A 27,049-nucleotide genomic window follows, 5' to 3' on the forward strand; every position below is an offset into this window, starting at 1 on the left:
ATATCACATTTCTATGTCTAATTATGATATTGTTGCTAAGGGAAAATATGATTCCCAGTTATAAACAAAATATACATTTCCCCAGGCCTTTAAAGTGATTCTAATACACGTGGTTCATACAAAACAAACTTTGACTGTTTTAAAGGACCATGTCTCCTTTTCAGTTAAAATTCTAAGCTTACATATTGAAAAAAATCAAACCCAAAAAGGATGTTAAATCACAATATGAAATACTTTCCATAAAATGGGAATAACTTAAGAACATTAAAATAAATCTAGAGCCTTCGTTTGCCCGCAGAAGCACAATCTCACACTTTAAGAGAATGATTCTGCAACGCAGTGCACTTTAAACTACAATACCCAGCATACCCTCCTCATTCTGAACTCAGAAGACTATCGGAAGCGCAGGTGGGAATAGGAATTGTGGGTATATAGGGAAAAAAAAGTTTCTCGACTCCATCTCCCACAATCCACCGCTTTTACACTCGTATTTCTCCCATTATTACTATTGGATCTCACCGCCCAGGAAGAACATCCTCCAGCGACCGTAAACTACACTTCCCATGAAGACAAGGGATTGGGCCTCAGGCTTTCCTGGTCACCAGTAACCAATAGAAAGCGCTGAAGCAGCTACTGCTTCTGTAGGATTGCAGCCTGGGGCCCAAGTGCCGGGTCTAGGCCAACTAGCGCGAAGCGCGGAGTTGAGAAGACAGTTACATGGCATGGGATGCCGGGAGGGCACTCTGCGCCCAGGAGCTGCCGCGCCTGCCCGATTTTCCGCGGTTCTTTAAGGAGTAGCGCTTCAGTAGCCGGGGAGCTGGAGGTCAGAGAGGCAGAAGGCCTGAGTGGCTGTGGCTGGGGACTGTGGGACTGAGGGGGCCCAGGGAGGAAGGTGCTTCCGGGCCGCTGTGTTCAGCCCTAACTCCGCCCAGCTCCACCTCTGCAGAGGAGGGGGTGTCGGGACTGGGTGTCGGGGTGGGCTCCAGTTGCCTAGAGCCTCGGGAGCACAATCTTTCCCTTTCCCCTCTCTAATCTGCTGCCTTCTTTTTCTACCGCAACACTCCTCTTCTGCTTTGTTCCTCTTTAGGGGGTTGTAATTAGGGTTCGTGACAGGGGCTTCCCTGGTCGGCGCGTGGATATTCTTTACTGCTTGCAGGACTTGGGTGATCTCTTTCCTTCCTCCCAACGCACACAATTCCACTTATTTTCTCCTGGGGTCGTGGGAATTCCTTTTCAGGCCCCAGGCACGACTTGGTGTCAAATTTCTTTTTCCTGGACGGTGGGATACAAAGGGCCACCATCGCGTTCCTGGCCACTCCAGCCACTGCCCTTTTCCTGGCCAAGTCTTTGACATGGGAAAGGGTTTCTTCTCAATTTCCAGAAGAGATAAGGAGCTGAAGAGGGAAGAAATCTTGCTTTTGAGAAATATGTGTTTAAGTTTCAGTGCAGTGCTCTGGTGAGACTAATAGACTGGTTAGACCAGTTTTAAAGCTTGAACATTGTAGAGGGTTCCATCAAAGACTGATAGCATTAACGTTGATAAAAATTTAGGAGACACGCCAACTACCGAATAGTCCGTTGTGAAACAGACTTATTATTATTACAAACGTGCACAAAAAGTGCCAAAGGATTAGTGTAAGGGGGCATACTGATGGGAGTAGGGGGTTGATTTGTGGAAGTTCAGGCCTAACACAGGAAGCGCTGAAGGCTTGAAACTCATCTGTCTTTCTGGAATGATCCTGGCGGGCTTTGTGAAGGAATTGAATTTAAATTTGGGGTCCAAAGGAGAAAGGAGATTTGAAATGGGCAGAGGTAGGGAAAATCCTTCCTGACGATAGCATTGGGGTTTGAGAAGTGTGGATAGAAGAGGGAGGACTGGGTGACAGGTGGGCTGCCTGACTGAAGTAAGAGGTGTCAGGAGAGATATTTTGGGAAATAGTGTTGAAAAGCTTGGGAGCATAATGACATGATACTTTGAAAACTCCACATAGTTTGGATATTACTCTGTATCAAATAAAATTAAAGACAAAAAATTAAGATTGGGTGATTTTTCTTTTCGTCCTAGGGGGACCTGATTTGAGATCAGTTCTTGGAGAACACAAAGAAGTGTGGTGGTATGTTCCAGGTGTGAGTTTAATTTAAATCTAAGAAGAAGTTTGTCTTACAGACATTTTGTTTGTGGCTATTCTTAGCTACAATCTGTAGCTGTCAGTTTGAAAACCTAGTAATGTAAATTCATTTTCTTAAACACATTTGCTCTCCTTTCACAGATTACTTGAATTGTAATTATCTAACTGAGTGACAGTAATGACTATTATTTATTGAGCTGATATAATGTCCCAGCCGTCATCATAAGCACTTTGTTACATTATCTTAGAGTGTTATGATGTATGTACTATTATTCTCATTTTTTTTCTAGAAGAAGAAACTAAAATGCAGTGGATTTAAATACAGAAAGTCACATAGATTGTAAGGAGTTGAGTTGGGGCTGGAGTGTACACATATCTGATTCCAAAGCCCATGTTCTGTCCATCATACTTTGCCAGTCCTGGTGTTCATTTTTGCCCTTGACTTTCCAGTGTGTGGTAAGGAGAGATTATTGTGGGGAATAATTGATCATCTTGGCAGAAACACAAATGATTCACTTTGAATTTCTATGTCAGAATGTATCTGCTGTAAAGTAACTGCCAAAACCAAATTACCTTAACTGCTATTGCAACCATGGCTAATTGTCTGCCAAACCTATAGCCAGTATGGCTATTTCTGAATTAGATGATTCTCTTTGTAAAATATGTCATACCTCTAAGCTATTTGGACCTGGATGATACTTTGAATTTTATTTTAGCTTTTTTTTTTAAAGTGACTTGAGTCACTGTGTCCCCTTCATATCCTCTTCCCACGTGAAGGTTTGGAGATGCAACAGCATATGAGGTGTGAGATCTCCTTGGATCTAGTTGGGAAGATAGATGCCCACAATTTTGAGGTACCATAGTATATAGTATAACAGAGACAGGTACAAATTGCTGTGGAGACGTAGAGGAAAGAGGGACTAGCCAGAAAGAGTCAGGGTGAAGGGTTCTGTGAGGAGGTGATATGACACATCGGTCCTGAAGGATGATGACTTTGTCAGGTGGAGAAAGGTGTAGGAGAGCCATTCTAGACAGAGGGGTTAGTCTGAAAAACTTGTGACTACAAGATTAGGACATTTTTGTTCAGTATTGAGGAATTCATCATGGCTGGGGTGCATATTACGAACAGAAAGGTATAATAGTAGGAGAAGAGTATGGAAAGATACTTTGGGACTGATTTGTGAAGAATCAACTGCAATGCTAAGAAGTTTGTAGGCCAGGTGGCTCTGAAAATGTAGGGCTTCTACCAGGGGTGCAAAAGATAAAACTGAATTAGCACATCAAATCTAAGTTTACTTAGGATTTGATTTGGTAAAAATAGAAAATGAACTAGTCTTATATTGATTTAAACAAATATTTGTTAAATAACAGTGTGAATATGCTAAAAATCATCCAGTTTTATTCAGATAATTAAAAATTTGTAAATACTATTTATAGACAAAACAACCCATTAAAATGTTTTAATGAGTGTTGTAATCATATTTTCACATTTGGATGATGACAGTGGGAGAGAAACAGTGGACAGTGGAGAGAAACATGACCAGTATAGGTGGTGGATGCTCTTTTCCAGAGAGAGATAATAATGATAAGGACCTAAGAGTAGTGACATGACAGAAGGTAACAGATTTGAAATACCTTTAAAAGGTAGAATTAGTAGGACTTGGTAGATTATGATTGTATCAGTGTCAACAAATTTGTTTTAAAAGTTTGTATATAACACTTTCTTGTAATCTTTTATATTTTATCATGATCATAATATTGCCAAAACATACTATGCTTATATGTACATTAAGATAACAGAGAGGCTATTATTACTATTCAAGAGTGGGTTTGGAGGCTGAGATACAGCTCAGTGGTAGAACTCTTGCCTAGCATGTGTGAGGCCGTGGGTTCAATTCCTAGCTTGACACACTCACAAGAAAAAATGGATTTGGATTACATACAAAAATCCTGCCTGCCTTATTGAGTGTCCTTGTGTCCTTGTGAGGAGTGGCACATATATTCAAGGAACTAAGGAATATAGATATAATCTATGACCCTTAGCCACCTGAGGAAATCCGCTGTCTTTAAGACTTAGCTCATTTTTGGGAAGCCTTTTCAACACCCCCACTCCACACATGATTGCACAGATTGAGCAAGACTTCCATCGGACCCTACACTTATTTCTATTCCAGGCTTACCACACTGTAGTGTGTCAGTTTGTGGATGTTTCTGTCTCCTCTGCTAGACTGTAACCTCTTTAAGGGCAAGGACCTGGACTCATTCATCTCCATACACATAGCATCCAGGAATGGCATTTATGCGGCATCCAGAAACAGCACTTGGCATATGGTAGACACCTAATAAATAGTTATTGGTTGAGAAGAATGGATCAACAAATTCCCATGAATGTAACCATGGACCTTGGATCTTGCTACCACAGAGTGCCAAACACTGTGAAGATTAGCTCTTTGCTACATTTTCTACTTCTCCTAAAGAAAGCAGCAAATGAAAATGCCCATAATTTCACTAGAGTTACTTTTTCATTGTCATAATTTGCACTTGTTTGTTAAGCCTGCCCATTGCTTTGTCCCTCTTGACAGAGTTCACATTGCTTCTGCCCTGATACTTTGCCAGGAAACATCCCTCCTCTGACCTCACTGAGTCCAGTTGATTCTATCCTTGACATCATTCTTCAATCTATCTCCTTTTAGTCATAGACACTGCTAGTAGAACTATAATTTGACAACGGCACTTCTGGAGAGCATTTTGTCATTATGTATCAGAAATCTTAAGATTGAACATAGTTTTCAAGCTACCAGTTCAACTTCTAGGGTTCAGTGCTGAGGAAACAGTCATGATATTTCCAAAATTTTAGCTCCAAGAATGTCTATACCAGAATTATGATAATGGCAAAAAAATCCCCCCCCCCTAAATTTTCAGTGTCCAATATTAAGAGTTTGAAATGGAACCAATTATAAAATTTATAAACCAACTTATAAAATGTACCGCAATTGTACCCAAGAAAGTTGATGTTACTAAAGTATATTTAGTGATGAGGGAAGTTGTTTATGCTATATTAAGAAAATAATTGAGGCATAAAACCATCAGGGCAGAATGGCAGCTCTCAGTTTAAATACATCCACACATGTTACACCCCACACACATTTGTTTATACACATAGAAAAAACTTGTAAGGTTAAATATACACAAAATATTAATAGGGGTTTGCTATAAATGATAATATTGCATATGATTTCTATTTTTAACCTTTTGCATATTTTCACTGTCTAAACTTTTACAATGATGCACTCGTTAATTTTTTTAAAAAGTTGTTTAAAACTGTTTCTTTCATGTCTACACTATTACCATTGCCTTAGTCTGAGGCAAGTGTGCCACCTAATCTACATGTATCACTTGTAGCCTGGATTACTACTGCCTCCACTTTACCCCATTCCAGTCCATTTTCCACTGATGCTGACAAAGTAATTTTTGTAAACCACAGGTCTGAAGCTATCTAGTCTGTGTTATAGTTCAAAGACTCCCCATTGCGCTTAGGATAATATCCAAAGTTTTTTAGACTGCTTTATAATACATTTGAGAAATCATTTCTTGCTTTTCTCTATAGCGTGAGTTTTTCCTCTGACAGTTTACTTTTCCTTGGGTTTCTTAGGCCGGTGCCAGACACATAATAGTTGTTTAGTTAATGTTAATCAACTTACAGGTTCATTGTTGTGTGCCAGACACTCGTATTGCATGTGATCCTCAGAGCAAAAATATTAAATACATACAGTTATTCCTATTTTACATTTGAGGAAGATTAAATACATGGAAGTGAAAAGAAAAGTTATGATAAAGAATATTATCAAAGAAAAAGTCAAAACCTCCCGCTGCAACTCTGCTCTCTTCGTTTTCTTGCAGTCTCTATTGGTCTTTGTCAGTATGAATGCAGAATTTGAACATCCCTTTAGGCAAGTCATATGTGACCGTAGCATAACAAAAACAGCCCCAGACTGACATAATTTTACTGTGTCGTGGTTCACATTGTACTGATGTACAGAGATCTTTCATTTGTGCATGTAACACTTCATGCAAGAGAGGGGGAATATTTCCAATTGTTCTGTTTTTCTTGATGTTTTCAAATTCTGTGTCTTTTGGGATGGGGATGTCAGCAGATAGCTACAGAAAAATGGGATAGAATCCAATGTGCAAGAAACAGTGTGTCTCATGGGCTCTGATGTCATTGGTTAATTTATTTTTTTAAATGTGATGTAGTTGTATTTTTCAGCAATTTGTCCCTAGGGAAGATCTTGGTTGAATTCCATAGTTAATCCTATTTACAGAATAGAGCCCATGCATGGACTACATTCTTGTGCTGTTAAGTGATGTTAGACAAATGTAGTGGATTACCATAATGACATACAAGTGAATGTGGGATGTCAGATATTTTCCAAAAAAGTATCAGTGGTCATATTGTTACTTTGTATCTTGCAGTGTGATCTTCCTTCCATTTTCCCTACAAGCAATACTCTTTGTGCAAAAAGCAGTCCTAAGTATGAGTTAGCTGAATAAAATATCTACTTTGTAAGGAAGTGTCCTTTTCAAGTAATCCAAAAGGATTTGTAATTCTGCTCCATGAGCAAATAAGTTGAACATAGAAATTACAGTAAGCATTTCAGATCATTCAATGAATTATTGTAGGTTTACTATGTGAAAGCACTGTGCTAGACTTTGTGCTAGATATTTATAAATGCTCCTTTTAATGCCTTCTAGACAGAAAGCAGAGGATGCACACACGAGGGAATGAGCATTTAAGAACAAATGAAAGAGAGAAGATTTGAACAAGTAGGCCCCTTGTATAAATGAAAATTTACTCAGCTGAAAATTAGGCTGTGTACCAGTAGGAAGTGATGCTTTCCCCTACCCTCAATTCTGGTCTCTTTCCTGTGTGAACTATCTAGGCAAAAAACGAGCTACCAGATAGTTGATAAGCAAATGATCTACTTCTCTGTTTACAAACAGTATGAGAGAACAATGACTTTCTGTGCATTCAGCCTTGCACAAGCCTACTGGTGATACTGTGAGAGTTATGATTGTGTCAGCTTTTCCAGGGTTTCTGTCTCTGCTGCAGAAATTTGGCAGACACTTCAGACAAATTTTATGTCTCTTAAATCTTCCTCAAGCTAGGCTTGGCGCTTAGATTTATATGTACAAAAAAAGTGAAGTGTTTACCAGTTTGACATTTTTGAAGATCAAAACAGACTCAGTTTTTAAAAATTCAGCATATACCTCAGTTTAGTCTACAGAAAGGGCTAATTGCTTTTTGCTGTTTGTTTTACACAGCCTTAATGTTTGTTTTTCAGAAGTGGCTACTTATCATATGTCTAAAGATTTACACTCCACTCCTCAGTGTGGTTTCCTCTTTTTTGACTGTAATGTGTAAAGTTTTACTGAAGTCTTAATTTTCCTTTTACTAGTACCATAATGTAAAACGTGCAATGGACAGCATAGTGAAATAGATTGCCAGCCTAGGAGGAAAACAGGATTACTTTCTTTTTAATTACCTGTGTTCCCCTTCCCTTTTAGGGGCTCTGCTTTTTGGTGGTCATTTACAAAATATTGTTCTTTGGCACAATAATCATAGGTAAGAATAAGAACTGGAGAACATTCAGGGGCTACTCAGTAATAGGGCTGGCCCAAAGGTATCTGTAGGCAGAGCACAAATGAAAGTTTGGCTGTAATTTAGAAAGGCTGCAACACCGTATGAAGAATGTTACATAAACAACATTGCTTCAGTGGTATACCATGAAAGATAAAGATGGGAAAATCCCCAGCGGGGGCCCTTTTCATCCACTCCTGATGCTCTTTTTAGCAGCAACTAGTGCCAATGAGAGTCTCCTGGGATTGAAACCATCCCACAGTAAAGCCCCATGAAATGTCCTCCTACTATTTCTTTTTCAGTCAGGACCTCAAGCATACTTCACTAGGATTATTTGTTCACATGATGTTCTAATTTTCACCTTTCAAGAGATGCTGAGTGTGACTTCAAGGGATATTTGACTCATTCACTGAGTTGACATTTGAGCACATATAAAGGACCAGACAGTATGCTAAACACTGGGAATATAATAAAACATTAGATGCAATCCCTATCTGCTCTAAGGGAGCTCACAGTCTAGTGGGGGAGATAGACACTCAAACCAATAATATATTTCAGTGTGAAAGGTGCTCAGAAAGAGAGGTATGTACAAGGTGCCCTGAGAACATGGTGGAGGAAATGACTGCTGGGATTGGGCAACTTCCAGACCAGAGTCTTAACTGTGATGAATCATAAGGTTTGAGTGGGCATTGCCTAGACCATTAGTGGCAAACCTATGGCACACATGCAGTAGTGGGTTGTTTGTATCATGGAACATTCTAAAAGGTTCACCATCACTGGCCTAGACTCTAGGTAGACAAAGAGGTAGAGGTTTGAAGCAGAGGGACCACCAACACATGTAAGGCATTCATGTGTAAAAATGGCTAGTTCTGAAGAAGGTAAGATGCTGTATGTGAACCATTGGGAATCTTGAAGAGGGAGACTGAATGGAAAAGAGTCCTGTAGCCAGTTAGTGAAGGAAGTCAGCTTGCTAAGAAGCATGGCCCACTGCCTGATAGGCAGGATGAGCCAGCAGGATGGTTTTAAATGAGGGAGTAACATGACTGGATTCAAGGATGGGCTTTAAGAGGGTGAAAACGACACAGAGGAAGTCCATTTTTTGGTTCACACTATTTGAGAGGTTTTATCCCAATTACTTGTCACTGTTCAGCAATGCCGTCTCTGTTAGGTTTTCTTTCAATATACAGAGATCATTTTGAATAATTATCTCCTATACAAAGGACATACCTTCCTATACTCCTTCACATGTTATTTAGCTGAACATTCCTTCCAACTCAAATCAGTGATCTCAGCCATGATTAGGGTTTGATTATTATGAAGGAAATCGGAATTTCAGAGCACAGCAGCTTCATTTTAAAAATGTTCATGAGACTTACTTGTTGCTTGCTGAGTCAGCACAGCTGAGGCAAGCCCCGGTCAGTTTCTTTTGGAGGCCAAAGGAGGGAAAAGGAAAGAGACTAAAAAGATGTCAGAAAGTGCCTGTTAGAAAGATGGGCACCATTTAGAATGTTGGAAATCCCTAAAGACTATGTCCAGATATGGGAAGTACTGTGATATAAAGGCTAGAAATATATGAATAAAAAGCAAATTCATGTTGAAAATACCTATGCCCAAACAAATTGTATTGTCTAGCCAGTCAGTTTTAGGTCATTTCTTTTCCATGACTCAGATACCATAAATGGCTTGCTGTTATCCATAGGATAAAGTCCAAACTCTTCAGCCTGATCTCTGCAATCTGGCTTCAACCTACCCTTCCAACATTTATGCTTCTCTCTTCACAGAACTCAGTTCTAGCCAGCTACTCTTTCAGACACTGCTTTGGCATTCCCTCACCTACACTGTGAGTCTACCTATGCCATGGACTGTGTTTTTCACCTCCTTGAACCTCCCACAGTGCCTAGTATATGATCTTGCATATAGTAGGGCACCCAAGGTATATTTATGGGCTGGTTATTATTGTCCCTCATTCTTCTTCCTTCCTTTCCAATATATCTACTACTATTGACTTAATACCCTCTGCTAAAAGTGGCAACAGAAATACTAGGTTTAAGGCATCACTCTTCAACAAACTACCTTTTAACTTTTTATTTTGAAATACTTTTAAATATAGAAAAATGGCAAGAATTATACAAGAAGTCTTATGTGCCATCACTCAGCTTCACCAGTTTTTATATTTTGTCCTATTTGCTTTATGTTTCTTTTATAAATATTTTGTTCTGAAACATTTGAGGTTAAATAAGCCATACCCTTTAATCCTTTCTTTTTTATCAACTCTTTGTTATGAAAAATTTCAGCTCTATAGCAAAGTTGAAATATACAGTGAATACCCAAATATTTATCATTTTGATTCTATAATGAACATTTTATTATATTTATTAGTTTTGGCCATTCTTCTGTGGCACATCCTTCTGTGCATTTCAAATTAAGTTGTGACTTTAGTGCAATTTTTATAAATTCTTCAGTGTACATATAATTAAGTAGATGAACAAATTATTTTGTGTTGAAATCAACTAAGCCATCCAATTATACCTACATTTATTGTGCTGCCAAAACTCTGGTCTACCTGTGTGTGTCTTAGATGTGTTTGGCCATGGAACATGTGTCCCTTTGATTGACTTTTGGATACCTCTCCATTTCACCTAGTGCAATGCCAGGTACTAATTCCATAAATACCACTTAATGCTGATGAGCAGAAACAGAGCTACCGCCAGGAAAAGAAACATAATAAAAACAGAATAAACTGAGGGAGAAGAGGAGAAAGGAGTATATGAAAAGAAGGTCACAGGTGAATTGGAGGAAATAAACCAGGGCTTGAAGCATTGGGGGAAGATGGATGCCTTAGTCCACTAGTTACTTCCAGTAGTATGTCTCGCTCCTTCCCAACTCTCTCTTTAGAAGGATAGGTTCTTAGAAACTAGGGACAGTTGCTGCTCAGTGGAGCCCAGTACCCAAGTTTCCCTGTCACTACTTAGGTATCACCAATTAATATACCATATTCACTTTTTTCATGAATATGCTAACCTACCGCAAGTTGCAGCTTCATTTTGGAGGGCGTAGATAGGCCACTGAAAATCCCTTTCTCAGACTATCAGTACTACAACCAATGAGCACTGAGTTCAGTGAATCTTAGTTGCCTTTTAAAAAATAACCTCTCCTTTTCTTTTGCTTATAAATACATAGTTGAAATCTACATTTACTGAGTAGTCATTTTGTGCCAAGAATTGTAGTAGCTGATATCACATCACTGACACTTTTCAACAACCCGATGATGTAGGTACTACTTCTTTCTGCATTTGGCAGGTAAAAAACTCGGGACTCAGAATGGTTTTGTCCATAAGCCAGAATTCAAGAAACTCAAGTCTGCTTCTAGAGCCCAGTGGTCCTAACCATTATGACATTAAAGAAAACAACCAAGTATAAATATAAGGAAGTCTGGTTTTACCACAGGAACTCAACATGCAATTCATTCATTAAGCAGTGCCAACCAGATCACTGAATTGAGAAGGAAGTATGCCTTTAATCATAAAAATGTTGTGTTGGTATAGTAATAGACTCAGATTGCTTGAGTTCAAGTCCCAGGTCTGTCACTTAAGTTCAAGTCCCAGGTCTTTCCTGGTCTGTCCCAGGTCTGTCACAGTGAAGTATAAGCAATCATTTAACATGAGTAAGCCTCTGTTTTCTTACCTATGAAATATCTAGAATGTAGCTGTATTATGAGGACTGATTAAGACAATTATGTAAAATATAGCACCTCTGGCATACAGTAGGTGCTCAGCATAGTCTAGATCACTCTGTTTCTTTCTTCTTCCTTTTTTTGGGACCAGACTATTCACCTGTAGCTTTCTCTTGTGACAAACAAACTGTTCCAGAAACATTTTTTTGGGAGACACATTCTGAAACAGATTTATTAGGTGATTATTCCCAAAGCTGAATAAGAACACTTACCAACTTTCATGTGAAGCATATTACAAAATAAGCTAGAAGCATGAACCTTTAGAAGACTTTGGATGGTCCATCTCTCTCCTTCCTAGAGATTAGGGCTAAACTGTGACATCTATTTCATCACTAGGCTAAAATTTAAAATTGCCTTTGAGTATTAAATTTGGGATATTGACAACTCCAGTCCAGGCATTTTGAGGCAAGCAAGCTGAGGTAAAAGAGTAGAAGTTGATAGTTTTTTTTAGACAAATTATTGCTGTGTAGTCCAGACTAGCCTCAAATTTGTTATGTAGCCCAGGCTGGGCTCAAACCCTCAATCCTCCTGCCTCAGCTGTCCAAGTGGTAGGATTCCAGGCATGTGCCACCATTCCTGGCCTAGAAATTACTCGACCAAGGTCAAATAGTGAAAAAAATAGTAGAATTTAATTCTCTTGACTGTTTATCCAGTGTTCATTTCTTAGTTCCTTTGTGAGCTGTTAAGCAGGGGGAACCAAGCCTTGAAATATGCTCTTTACAGGAATTTGAACTGTTTATACTCTCAGGATTTGGTGCAAGTTTGATTGATTCAGAAAACAAATTTTTGTTCTGGTTCAAATCAGTTCACTAGTTTTTGTTGCTTTTAAACTCTTAACATTTCTATTTTGTTTGGGGTTTAGCAAATTAGTGTTGTTTTCCTCGTTTAGGTTCATAGTTTAGTTCAAGTTCTTGGTTCTTTGAAATCTTCCACTGGGATTTTTGTTTTTGACAAAAATACTCAGCATCCAAGGTGGCTAACGATGGGAATTCATTTGCAAAGATCAGTCAGGCTTGTTGATGGCTGCTGAGGAGGAGCTCTGCTGGTTTAGCAAACCATTAGTGCATACATTCTGGAGCTTGAAATCAGGATAATGGAAACACTGCAACGGTTTTTGGTGGGTATGCTTGTGTGTTTGTTTTTATCAGGATGCTCTGATGCTTTTGTTTCTGTTCTTGCTAATCTGGGTTGAAGCTGCTGCCTCCCACCTCATTGCCTTTTGGGATACTATGTCAGTCATGTTAGTGATATGATCCTTATATTTTAACTGTGGGAAAGAGGCTAATAAAATCTCGACATCCCTGTCCTTTTCCCTTTCTTTTAAGTGGCTCTTGTTAGGAATTTGGGAAATATGAAATTCAGGCTTAAATTTGTGCAGAACTTAGTTGCAGTGCCCCAAAGCATAACAGCTGGATTCTGAAATACATCCTTTGTTTCTTTTTACCGCTGTGGTTTTTAATGTTTGCAGAACCTGAAATTGGGTTGCCACATGTTTTAGTGGCTAGCCATGCTACAGGTGAGGCCGTGGTGGAGGTTGCAGTGATGAGGGCTCTGGAGAACTTCTCCTACTTTCTTGGCTTTCCACATGCTAGAGGAAAGTAAGTTCTGGTGCCAGGGCCACCAGTACCTTTTCAATTTCTTGTCTGTTAACATGAGTGGATAGAAGGCTAGGATTGTAGCTATGGTAGTAAAAGGCCCATTTTCAATGCCTCAAGAAACAAGCGCTCTAGGTGAGATTTGGGGTGAACCCAGCAAGCACATTTTTTGATTAGAAAAAAAGCTATCACCTTAGATTCATTTCTTTCCTCCCCTGGCCTCCTCCTCCTATCTTATCTGTTCCCTACCCCGGCCCTTCCTTCCTTTCCCCCTTTTAATGGTTCTTTTGTTCTTAGCTACTAGTCGCCTAACACATTGTGACTCACATGATCCATTTTCCACTGATTTAATATAGATTTATTGTATGCATATTTTACTTGCATTTTAAGTAGTGATAATGGCATTTAAAGGGGGCCATTAGAAAAAGTTTTCTTCTCATGAGAATTGGGCTAAGCGCTTGTTTGTGGAGACAGATACCATTGGCAGGGGCTGAGAGGAGCTGACATCTGATATTTCTGCTGTGGCCCCCACCTTTAATTTTGGCTGCTTCAGATTTGACCCATTTGGATAGGCATATACTTGGGTAGTAACCACCATACAGATGGAAATCAGCCCATGTGGGATTTGGCTGAACCAAAGGTCCCCAAACATTGCCTGGATCAGTTAGTGCCCCAGGTGTGGCCACCCCAGGACTTCATGTGCTAAAATTGTGTCCCAGCCTAAGCCAGCTGGTCAGGTCACTGTATATATAGTATCAAGGCAGCCTGGAGTCTTATAAAGCATGACTTTGAATTTTTTCCTTGTGGATTTAGATTTAGCCAGTCAACTCAAATCATTCCCCACTTACAGGGCTGAGAGGCTGTACCAGGTAAATAGAAAGATTTAACAAAGGATATGTTCATTGTTCAATAGATATATTGAACATTCTAGATATATCATATGTCAGACCATATGAAGGAAAATGGACCAAATTTTCAGAAATGAAAGAGGGAATTAGAGGGCTCCAGTCTTTTTAATAAGCTTTTGATAATATTGTATATTATGTTTAAAATTGTCTTCTTTTCAAAAAGTTTCCTCCCTGGGAATTTTAAAATAGTACTTCTTTTTTATTTTAAAATTTAAAGAAATCATTTTGACCCTTTATTCCTGTAATTTGTCTTATGTGAGAGAGGTGCCTCACTTCAGTCATATAAGCAAGCCTTGTTTCAGGCTGTAGTAATAGTCCCATACAATTTTATATCCTTTGATAATTTATAAAAGGGTTATCACATCTATTATCCATTAGCTTTTTGCAACAATCTCGTAAAGCAGTCAGGATAGGTCCTATTATTTCCACTTTATAAATAAGCAAATTTAGGCTCAGGGAAGTTATGTGTCTCATCCAGAGTTACACAGCTAGAAAGTTGTAGAACTAGAACCCAAGCCCAGGTTTCCTGACACCTACCCCCAGTGCTCCTTCATTTGTATCGTTTTCCCTCCCTAAAAGACTATCTCCTTTTTGTTCCTACTCATGACTAATTTTAAAGTGTGCTTTAATTTAGCAGATGAGTAAAACGGAAGCACTTACAGATAAAGTGACTTCTTAAGGTCGCCTATAGTGAGTCCTACACATAACTCTTGGCTTTTCATTTTGACTTTAACTCAACTATTTTTAGGTAGATGTAATTTTTTTCAGAGTTACATGTATGTACAAAAGTTATGTGATCCACTGACTATAGGTGTGAAAGCTGCACCTGGGGAGTGGGACTAAGGATGAAAAGTTGGCTTAAAATAATTAGCTTCTTGCCTTTTTGTTAAGAGATGTCATGTTCAATAGAATTTAATTTCTTTATACTTCCTCTGCTTCCAGCCTTTTAAATACAATTCCTTAGGGAAAATTAGCAAATGTTCATTCTGCATGTTGATATCTCAGGAACAATAGTAGCTGGAGGAAAGAGAAAGTGGAGGGGTGCCTTTCTATGTCCTTTAAGAGTGGGCAAGTGTTATTTTGTTTGGAGATGCGAGCTAAGATTTCTTCTAAGGCATGCAAATCGTAAAGTTCTGATTTGTCAACTGCATGCTGTTTCTTTAGGCACTGATGTATGAAATCCCAAACGAATTCCCCGATGAACATACTGCTAATTGCTTCTCCACCTGCTCTCCAACCCCCCCCCATCCCTGCACTCCCAATTCAGCCTATAAGTGTCCATCATTGGAGATGGATGGTGACACATGCAGTAATAGCAATTCATAAAAGCCAGTTCCAGCCCTTGTCTTCACGGCTCCTGGATTTTCCACTGCCTGCTTTTGTGTAAGTGAAGTGGATGGAAGTGCTACTGGCATCAGAATCCACCTCCCTGTACTCCCTTGCTAGAGCTCAGTTGCTCGGCTGGAGCTGAGCTAAACAGAAGCATCGGACCTGAGCTGAATTGTGGCTGTTTTTTTTTCTTTTCCTCAATGAAGGGGCGGGTTAGGGCTAATGTATAGAGGGGGCTTGCTGTTCTTTGGCTTTTCTTTTTGTGGAGAGAAGAGGGTAAGGAGGGAATAACTCACGGTAGAATACAGCGTGAAACAGTTCCCTGAAGAGTGTCACAATGTTCCTGGTACAATATACAGGTATAGTATCTTTTATCTGAAATTTTCCTTTTGTTTCAAAGTACATTTCTTTCTCTTATTTTGCCTCCAGTTCAATTGTACTGAAGGACAAATAGGATTCTAATGAGCTAAACAAAATAGCTGCATAAAACATGCCTGCCCCAATTACGTTAGTGGCAGATTGCTGTGTAAAATCTGGATTTTCTGTTAAATTGGAAGTCCCGATCTCTTAATTGTGCACGCTTCTCTGCTGTATTCTTGTATTGAATTTCTCAAGTCTTATGTCTGCAACTGTAGTATGTGATATAGCACAGAGTGTTTGCATAGAAGACGCAGTGCTTTAGAAGCAAAAAGCAATTTCTAAATAGTTAGTATGTTTTGTTTCTCTTGAGTTTTTTTAACTCCTGTATTTGTTAATTGGTTTATAGATTTGGCATATAGTTAAGAGTGAGGAAACTTCAAATAGGAAACATTCCAGAACACATCTGTTTGGTAAATTATTTTCATTTTATTATCGAACTCAGGTTGATGAACATTATATATTATTGTTTGTTTATTCTCTGGGTAGAAAAAAGTGCTGGAAACAGCAAGGCTTAAAGTGCTAGCCCATCCGTACTGTAAAATATCACTGGATCAAGAATGTTCCTTAAATATTCCCTTATGCTTAATGAAAAACTTGAAGAGTCTGATCAGATATTTGTGGATAGTGTTTTAGAGGCTTCATACACACCAATTAGATAGGAAGGTCTCTTCTGAATGAAAAACCTGAGAAAGTTTCACTTTCTTGCTGAACAGTACAGAAGCTTAGTTCGTTCAATCACATGTTTGGATAAGTTTAAATATCATTTATTGTCAAGGACTTTCATCACCATTCTTGCTTTATTATCCTTAAAATATTGTGCTCCTGTGCTTAAGAGCTAAAAGATCATGTTCTGTTTTGATGCGTGGTTTGACAGTTGATTTCGCTCCTCATTAATTGGACAGCGTGCAGATGATGTGGAGAAGTGAGTGAGTGACAATATTTCAAGGTTACGTTGAAGAGCATACAGTGAACCTTAGTGCCTGGACCAACAGCTGCTGAATTGAATTGTCTGCAATTAAAGCAACAGCAGGTTTGTGTAGTCTCCGTGCAGCCCGTTTATTTGAATTTATAGCTTGTTTCCTCTTTGGGTATCAGTTGGTTTGTTTTGCTAAGTGTTGGAAAGTTGTGCTTGCTGGATGTTTTCTCCATACTCCGATGCATGCTTGACTGTAGAAGAGCTATCTCTCTATATATTAATATGAGAAGTTGTTGAGGTTTTCCTCCTCTGGTTAAAACCAGAGACTGTCTTGTTTCTCCACTACAAAATTAAATAGATATATTCACATGGAAGATATTACTTTGTTCAATAGAGGTTTCTCATGGACTGATGTTAATGGTTTAAGTTTCTGGCAGTGAAAAATGCTGGAGTTTGTTATGCTGCTGGAATTACTATATCTGGGAAGAATTTCTCTATGCTATTAAAAATGTTCATATTAAAATAAATGATGACATTGTCTCCTTGCTATCTCTCAATTTTGAGGTGACCAAATGAATAATGCCAAATCCAACTCGATGGCTTTTAAGACTGAATTTTATTTGTATGTTAATAGTGAGTATATGTTTAATCCCTTAATGATTTTACTCTATTATGCATTATAATTGCAATATAGTTCTTGGTTATTGAATCATAGTGGATATTGTATAAAACTTAGCTTGTCATCATAACAACTCTGCATGACAACAGTGGTGATATTATATTCATTTTATAGGTAAGAAAACGGAGACTCAGAGGATAAGTAGCTGGTCTGAAGCCTCACATCTAAGTGTCAGAGCCTGAACTCATAGGTTATATCATCTGATTTAAAAATCTGTGGGTTTTTCTCCCTTACACCAGATTGCCTGCCAGTTGATGGGTCCAGAGTAAATTAGACTTATAAGTCAAGGAGACTAAGTTAAGTCATTTACTAAAAAATGTGTTTTTTGATAGAACTCTAGAGATGTTTTTCAAAATTATTTTTAATCCAACCTTTATTTTACTATGTGAGTGCTCTCCAGATTATTTTTTCAGGTATGTAGAGAACACAAGTATTTTGATTATATAATCAATATGAATGCAAGTAGAAATTTTAAATTTTGGAGAACAATAATGTTGTCTTATCCTAAAGGTTAATATGGAATATTTTCCTTCCTTCTTTAACAGTTACTTTGTTTTTAATAATCCACTCATTGAATTTATAAGATTGCTTTCATAAATGTGTATTTCAAAATATTCTAGCCATGAATGTAAAGTGTTGTATGTTTTAAAAATTAGAATATTTTTTCCAGATCAACAGAAAAAAAATATATAACTACCTCAGTTGCACATTTTGCAGCTTTCTCTGTTTCTCTGCCCTGTCCCCCCGCCTTCACATCTTTTTAAGTTCTCAAGTGGTTTCTCAATTTTAAATTCATTAGTTTTAAAGAAAACTTATACTTTCTGTCCCATTGACTGAAGAAGGGAATACTTATATTTAAAACTGCGTTATCAGTTCACCAGATGAACCCAGATACTTGAGTAGCTTGTCTCTGGTAAAGCTTTATTTGAAACCCTTCCAGGAAACATTTTCAAAGGATTGCTCTTACATGTAAATTTATTTAAGAGCATTCCATGTACAAGGGAAATGACCATATCTTCATGACATAGACATGAAGTCTTCTTTAGGAGAATATTTGAGAATGTTATCAAGAAAGTGAGCCAGAGATAAGGCACATATTGTCATAACCTGTTCATGAGACTTTTAGAAAGATGGTAATGGGTATATTGACTCATATACCATATAATTAGAATTTGCCTGTATTTAAGATGATATCTTTATAAATTAATGTATTAGAAAGTTATCCATATATTATTTCCTTCTGGTATAAGGGAAGTAGGATATAGAGCCTTTTCATCATTCTTTAAACTTAAATTTGACGTTTAAAAAATAGAGGAGGGAATTTGGGAGAATAGATCAGGATTAGAAGGAGAAATGAGAAAACAAGGGCTGTGATTGGAAGCTATATTCAATTTGGTTTCAGGCAGCAAATTTCCTTTGTGCTTGGAAGTAGCTAACCACCCTTTACTCTGTTCCTTTCTCTGGGAACAAGCATTCCCAATTTAAATGAAAAGGAGATTATTGGGACTTTTAAGAAATCGACATTTTCTTACCGGTGAAGAAAAAAAATCTTCCACCTACAAAATAATCACTTTTTTCCTGAACTATGTGAGGCCAAAAAAGAGGAGTAGATTTCAACATTCTGGTTATTCAGGGAAGTGAAGTTGGGTTGGCTGACAGATTTTTCCCTCCAGTATATCTGTTTTATCTTTACTCCTGTGAAGGGCAGATCTTATGGAGGAAAGTATAAGGGTTCCTTTACACTAGCAAATGGTGTACTAGAGCCTGCTTGTACTGACTTACTTAAGGGGTTTAATAAGAATATTTAAATATTTGTTTACATCTTTTCAAAAAAGGACTTAATATACTTAATATGAATAATAATCAAGGCATGCTGTCTATGCTGGGAAGTACTGCAGATGCCTTTTGAGCAGCTAAACTGTACTGTCTGACATCCCATAGACATAGCACTGATGCTTTCAAGGGTTATTGAGCATAGCATAGTTAACTGTGCATTCCCCACCCATATATACACACAATAATAAGAATAGTTAACATTTATTTTATACTTACTTTGTGCCAGGCCCTGTTATAAAGACCTTGTATATATGGACTTATTCATCTTCATTTCCATGAGATGTAGGTAGTATTATTTCCACCCGAAGATTAGAAAAACTGACACAGATTTCATATAACCTGCTTACCAGATTGCATAATTACTGGATACGAAAATTAAGATTTGATCACAGAAATTTTGTCCCCACAGCCCATCCTCTTAGAAGCTGTTTTCTTGCTAGCGTGCCCTCCAGAGCAGATATCACATTGTCCATGACTTCAAAAGGCCTAGACTGTGTAGAGCTGTCTGCTCACAAGACTGTTAAAGATTTTTATATTCTTTCTGACCCCATCACTGGTACTCTTTATTAACAACGTCATGGAGGATCATTGTATCCCCAGTCTTTTCCAAATACTGCTACCATTCATATTCTTCAGATTTTCAACTTTGTTTTAAAAATATTTTATGTGCTTTTGCATTTTTCTTGATTCTCAGCTTTTTGCAGTAAGAAACATTGCTAACCGGAGTGTAATCTTTCTTCTATGTAGCTAAATGACAAATCATAGCGCATCTTCCCAGCATGTACTCTCTCCCTACTCTATTTTATCCCTTGATGTTGCATTATTCTTCCTAAATGCAGACCTTATCCTATCATTTCTCTACATATTTTTTTTTTCTAAAGGATTTTGGTTTGTTTCCAAACAGGCATTTGGAACCATGCATGTCTTGGCTCAGCCATCCAGGCTGCTGTTACAGCCTCATCTCCTACTACACAACTCAACCTTACTAACTACACCACTTCTGAGTCACCATATACATCACAGATTTTCAGGCTCTTTTGTTTTCCTCCATACTATTCTCCAAATTTGAATTTCCATCCATACTATTCTCTACATGTAAACTTAATCTTCCATATCTCCAGCAACCCTAAGGACACTTGACATTTAAGGTTCAGCTCACACCACCCCTGTCACTGTGTTACACTATGTACTGTTGTCTGTCTTCTTCCAGTAGACTGAGTTTTGATGTAACTAAACATATTTTACTTAGCTTTTAGCACATAGCCTAGCACCTTGCACATAGTTAGGACTCACATACAATATTAAGTGTTTAGCAGCTGTACCACCAAAGAGGCTTTTCACCTCACCTACTGCTGTTTCAGACCCTGAGAGTTTCAGATGCTAAATGTTTAGATTGCTTCTGCCTTGCATAGATATTCTGGAGTATTATATTGAAAATATTTATCTCTAGTATAGCTGTCTTCACTTTTTTTCCTCTATACTCATCTTTGTGAAGACTTTGAAACCTCCTTGTTTTTCCTTTGTGAAACACTGAACTTTTGTAGTGAGAGGGACTTGCCTGTGTACACATACCAATACTTAAACATAGCAGAAAATAAATCACTATATGTAAAGTGATAATTGGAATCTTTTTTTTTTTTTGCTTTATTTTTATCGCTTTGGTTTTGTTAGGTACGAATTTTAAATTTTAAATACATAAAACATAAAAATTATACATACTAATGAGGTATCACGTGATGTTCCAACACATACATACATTGTATAATGTACCAATCAGGTTGAACATATATCTATCTCTTGAACATTTCTTATTCTTTTGTGATAAAACATTCAGAATTACCTGATCTAGCTATTTTGAAATATACAATATATTATTGGTATCTATAGTCACTATAATATACTACATCTATAGTGCATTAGAGCTTTTTGCTCCTATCTAACTATAAGTTAGTAACCATTGATCAAGCTTTCCTCATCCCTTCTACCAACCCACCCTTCCTCAGCCTCTGGTAACCACTATTCTACTATCAACTACTATGAGATCTGCTATTTTAGATTGCATATGTAAGTGAGATCATGTGGTACTTGTCTTTCTGTGCCAACTTACTTTACTTAACATAATGATCTCTAGTTCCATCCATGTTGCAAATGACAGGATTTCATTCTTTTTATAGATGAATAGTATTCACTGTGTATATGTACCATGTTTTCTTTATCCATTCATCACTTGATAAAAACAATTTAAATTTTTTGATGCATAATCACAGTGTTTCTCAAATTGTGGTTTAGGAGCTACCCATGACAGTATTATCTAGAACATATACATTAAATCCACATTCCTGGATTTCCAACCCAGACCTACAGAATCATTCTCTGAGTAATTAGCATTTAGCATACTCCCCACACGATTATTCTGCACAACTGTCTTTTGAGAACCACTGTCCAAAGTAAAAAATAAAATATTAAATCCCGATCTGTATTCTCTGTGCATATGAATATTAATTGACTTGTGAAAAAACTGTCATTGAGATGGTTTGAATTTTTTGTTTTAATGCCAGAAGTCTTGGTCTGCCTATCTGATATCTCACCCAGTGCTGTTCAACAGAACTTTTTGCAGTGATCAAATATACTGTATCTTCACTGACCCATATGGTAGCCACTAGCCACACGTGGCTCAATAACTAACTGAATTTTTATTTTGTATAAGTTTAATTAAATTGAGTTTTAAGTAATCACATGTGGTTGTTAGATACAGTATTGGAGCACAGCTCAAGAACGTTTGATTATCTAGATGGAGTAACTCTCTTAGAGATATAGGTGGCCGCAGTGGTGATGGTATTGATGGGAAAGCAAAAGGAACATTGTTACCTTTGATTGATAGGGAATTGCATTTCTTTTTATGGACAATTTAAATTTTAAACATGGCCTAAAGTGAGTTATTCTCAGAAGTGATTTAACAAATTATGATCTCAATTAAATTTAAATGAGATCTACAATCTGCATTTCTCATCTGTACTATTTTTCTCATCATATTGGTTTGCTGTTAAGAGCTGGCTATTAAGCCTTGATTTCTAAACTACAGATAAGAAACTTCAGTTAATCAGAAGAAAGAGCTCCTAGCTCCAGTGCTTAGGTCGTACACACTTTCATACCTTTCATACCTTTTCAGACCCTTTCACTATTCTCTTTTAGGTTGTTTAACCCCTTTAGCCACTCACTGCTTTTCAGTTTCCATTTCTTTTTCTGACAAATCTTCCTTGAACTGGTAGCATGTTACTTTCTGGATGATTTCACTATTTAAAATAGCATTAAACCTTTGGAAGAATTTGAATCAGAAATAGTCTATTTCTAAAGAAAGGGACATAAATCTAGACCTGTTTTATGACTGTGTGAAGTTCATGTGTATTGGTTGTTGGTGGCTTTAAAAAGAACCCACTATCAGAATCTATAGTATTGGAACAAACACATGGGTAAAGTAATGTACTTGAGTATTGCCATTTATGGAAACTATATGGTATGTAATTATGCCAACTTGACCTGCCCTCTGTTGCTTAGGTCTCAGTTCTTTGTACTCTTTTCAATTGCTAAAATTTTTAGCACATCCCGAAATTCCCTTCTATCCCTTCCATTCTTCACTTTCTTTGGCTCTGCTTTTTGTTTTTAATGGACAGCAGACCCCCCCGCTCCTTTTTTGTACCATTCAGACTCACTCCCAGAATCCATTGTTGTATCCAGTCTCTCTGAACTGCCTAGAAAAGTTCAAAACTGGTGCTTTAAAGTGCCACTCAGGGCCACCCCGTAGCATTCTGCAAATAGATTCTTTTGTTTTGAGAACTAAAGAGAACACTACAGTTTGGAGAAATGTCTAAAGAAGAAACCTCTCTGGATCTAAAGGAAAATTTTAACCCCTTGTCTCTCCCTTCTCCCAGATTACATCTACAATTTTCAGTGATATTTTTATTTTACTTAAGAATCTGGACATTTTTACGTTTGGTGGAAAAGTTTATCCTGATCAAGTCCCTTCATAATTTAAACTAGAATGGAGAAGGGAAATGTATTTTTAAAGGTATACTATAGGACTATGCTAGGATCTTTACATAAATTATTTAATCCTTAATTAGCATACTCTATTAGTTGTCCTTCTTACCCAAGGCTGTTTATACTACTAACTTGTTTACATCTCTGCCTCTAACTCCAACATTCTTGTTGCTTTTTGCTTATACATGTAATTATGAATCGATGCCCCCCTTATGTGTGTGACAGGGAGAACGGGAGACCGAAGGAAGAGGAGGAGGAAGAGGAGGAGAAGGAAGAGGAGGAGCAGGAAGGAGGAGAGGATGAGAAGGAGGAAGGAGGAGAGAAGAAAGGTTATCAGTACTAGGGTGTTCCCTCACAAAATTCCCAGATCAGTGAAATTAGGAGAATGTAAAGAAAATACTCCCCGTATTAACAGTCTACTGAACAGGAATTGACATGTGTTCAGTTAGCACTTCTAAGAAATTGTAAGGAATACATTCTTTAGATTCTTCATATACTCTACTCATTGCCACTCCTGGACCCCTGCCCTAGACTGCTACTCTTGCTGCCAAACATGGTCGGCATTTTCTCAAACCCTGCCCTTGGGTTTGGAGGTGGGGCAGGAACTGCAAAGAGCCACAACCCTTCTATACTTGGCTGACTCATGGAAATTTGTGTGACTTATTCAGTGAAAGTTGCACAGTCTGAATTCACCTCAATTCGTGATCAAGAATGTGAAGAACATGAAATAACTATCACAATCCATGTATAATAAAAATAGGAATAATTGTAAGGTAAGTCAGACTGTTCTAGAAGAGTTTTTTGGTGGCATATTACATTTTATCTTGGTTATAAATATCAAACAAGTAGGCCATCATCAAAAGTAAATTTGATTCATGTTTTTATAAGTCTACAGGTGACAGGGGATAGTAAACTATATTAAGAGAGTGCAATATGATACAGCATTTTAAAAGCCAAGATGGTTTTGAGTAACTGACATGGATATGGACAAATAACTTCTTAGAGCAAAGTAGTGAGAATCCCTTTTTAATTGGTAATAAGACCATGCTCAAGTTTCCATTCTCTGGAATTGAGATGTTTGAAATGGAAAAGAGCAATTGAAATGCTTAAGGGATCTGGAGAGAGTGGTTTATGAGGGTAGGACACAGAGTAAATACAATAAAGGCAGCTTGAGTAGTTCGTGAATATTGGCACTCATGGCTGTTTTGAGTGGTGTGAGCAATAAAGAGCACAATCTGGCAGAAAAAGGGATAAGCACAGGCAGAAATATGACCATTGGAGAAATGAACCTGAGATTCCAGTAGTATCTCTTCCTCTCTTAAGTAGTGTTCCCTGCGTGCCTTGCCCACAGGCCTGGTGAGGCTCTTAACAAGAAGGGAAAGAAATAGTCTGGGAAGAAATGGTCTAAAGGAATTGAAGTGAGAAAGACATAATTGTTTTGTCAAATATTTATAGATAGGGGCTGGGGGTGTAGATCACTGGTAGAGTGCTTGCATGAATGAGGCCCTGGGATCCATCCCCACCCCCACCCCCCAAAAATAAAAACTCACAACTCACTAAAGAGATCAGAATTGATTCATAGACAGAAATGCTTTCTGGAGTACTATTGCACAGTATGGTGAATATAGGTAACAATTATGTACTGTACATTTCAAAAAGCTAGAAGAATTTTGTAAGATTTTTTCCTTTTGTCATTAGTGGCTACTAATTTTACAAGATAATGAGTTTCATTGTGTACATTTTGATTGTATGGGTTTTGAAAGTTTTCACAAAGAAATCTTAAGTGCTTGAGGAGATAAATATATTTAACCTTATTTAAATGTTTTGCAATGTATACATGTGTAAAACGTTGCATAATACATACAACTTTTATGTTTTAGTTTATCAGTTAAAATACAAATAAATATTTTTATTTAAAATAAAAAGAATCCCATCTCAGCAGCAAACTCCCCAGAACATTTCCTTGGCCGGCCTCATATCAAGGCCAGTTAAAGCACAAGCTGTAGAGAAGAACCTCACTCTAACATGGAATATGATCTATGGCAATGCCTTTCTTGGACCTTTTCCACAGGGATTTATTACTGGAAGTAACACAAGGGCTATGTTAGAACATTAGAAAACAGTTCCAAGGCATGAACCCTGAGGTTGGGATTTATAGTAAAACTCTAGTGTATGAAAAGGACAATGAGTGCAGTTTCACTGAAGATGTTTTCCCTTTGAGATTTTTTGACACAACTTTTTGTGTATGCCTAAGGTATCAGGGGGCCAGGATAAGTCAGTCAGCACTACTTAGCTAGCATCTACTATATATGACATCTGTACTCGACCAACCCAGTGAGGGAGGTATTTGAAGCTGTTTAGCCATTTCGGATCCCCAAGGGCACTATTGGTAAGCTGCCACTCCCAAGATACTATATTGTCGTTTTCTGTTATGAAACAGCTAATAGATAAGTAGCTTTTCTCCTAGAATTTGAACTTTTCTTTTTTCAGTATTGAATAATTCCTCATAATTTTAAAGTGTAAAGTAGAGACTGCTACCCCATGAGATTTTAAATCTAGATCATAATGGACAAACTGCCAAATGATTTTCCTTTACTATCCCAAGTTAAAAATTATTGACAGAAAGAAAAGCATTGCAGAATGGAGTGCCAGTTTCTTATGGCATTTGTGGACATACGCCAAAATATTTAAGCCTTTAGACAAATGGTTCATTCTGGAGCTTTGGGGGCACCTTGTAAAAATCAACAGCCTGCACATTCTTTATCTTTAAAAGACAGAGGGTGGAAAGAGAGAAAAAACAAAATCCAGATGATTTATACTCATTAAGTTAACTACTAGTATTAAGTACATTGTAGGATGTTTGTTCTTCTTAACATTTGTTAAGTGTTACCCTTAAAGCCATGACTGAAAAAAAGAGCAGTCCAGTAGATAGGCCCATTGCTATAAGACTGAGCCAGAGACAGCAAATGAATATTAGAAATGGCCTAAACCACAGTATCATTTTATTGTTTCCTAGGAAATCACAGTTGATACTTATGACTCTAGTGGGAATATGCAAGTATTTATTCATTTCTGGCTAATGAGGAAATGATTAAGAATGAGAAAAAAAGAACTTTATAGATGCAAGTTTAGAAAGATTTGTAATGTATGCATTTTATTACTTTGTAACATCCTATCTTAAAACCCTTTGTAATGTGTGGATTTTATTGCTTTCTAATATATGCATTTTATCTTATAATCCTAAATCTTTTTGGATATTGGATTTTTTTAGGAGCTCTAATTATTGAACATTTGCATGAATGAACCAAAATCTCTTCCCCTTCAGCCTGTACCCATTGCTGTTACTCTTAGGTATAGTCCCATCCATATAAACTACAAAATCTACAGCATGAATCAAACCTGCTGGAGTTGTGTAGTGCGGTAGCCCTGATTCCGTGAACCTGCTGGGGAAGTGATCCACTCTGCAGAATCTTGTCAGAACTTACTGTTTTTTTAGCCATCCCAATGGATGTAGAGTTGTATGTCATTTTGGTTTTATAAATGTTTTCTGTAGGCTCATTTTGTTTTCATGATAGCAGTGTTTGCAGCACAAACATCTGTAATTTTGAGGCAGCCCAGTTATCTATTTTTTCTTTGTTGCATATATTTTGGTATCATTTATAAGAAACTATTGTCTAACTCAAGATCATGAAGATTTATTCCCGTTATCTTCTAAGAGTTTCAAATGTTGAGCTCTTACTTAAAAGTCTGTGATACATTTTAATTAATTATTGTCTATAATATGAGGTAGGGATCCAACTTCATTATTCATGTTAATATTCTGTTTTC

General features: G+C 37.5%; 1 protein-coding gene across 13 annotated transcripts in view; it reads left to right on the forward strand.

Annotated features, from left to right (window-relative positions):
• The first annotated feature begins 620 nt into the window (after positions 1-620).
• The window catches only part of Enox2 (ecto-NOX disulfide-thiol exchanger 2), a 344,879-nt gene continuing 318,450 nt past the window's right edge, over positions 621-27,049 (forward strand). For 4 of the 13 annotated variants that reach the window (XM_087199818.1, XM_004860065.4, XM_021240586.2 and 1 more), the window contains exons 1-2: positions 621-823; positions 2,066-2,125. Coding sequence is in view for 4 of the 13 variants with exons in the window: in XM_087199815.1 (XP_087055941.1) it covers positions 15,670-15,691 (22 nt within the window). In the remaining 9 variants the exon portion in view is untranslated. Of the gene's footprint in view, positions 824-2,065; positions 2,126-10,131; positions 15,692-15,773; positions 16,783-27,049 lie in introns of those variants that run through there. The other 9 variants (XM_087199813.1, XM_087199814.1, XM_087199816.1 and 6 more) reach the window with 7 other exon arrangements.

Source organism: Heterocephalus glaber, unplaced genomic scaffold, assembly GCF_053883595.1.
Source record: "Heterocephalus glaber isolate CG9 unplaced genomic scaffold, H.glaber_assembly_v1.0 deba00001729, whole genome shotgun sequence".
In the NCBI taxonomy this organism is placed as follows: domain Eukaryota; kingdom Metazoa; phylum Chordata; class Mammalia; order Rodentia; family Bathyergidae; genus Heterocephalus; species Heterocephalus glaber.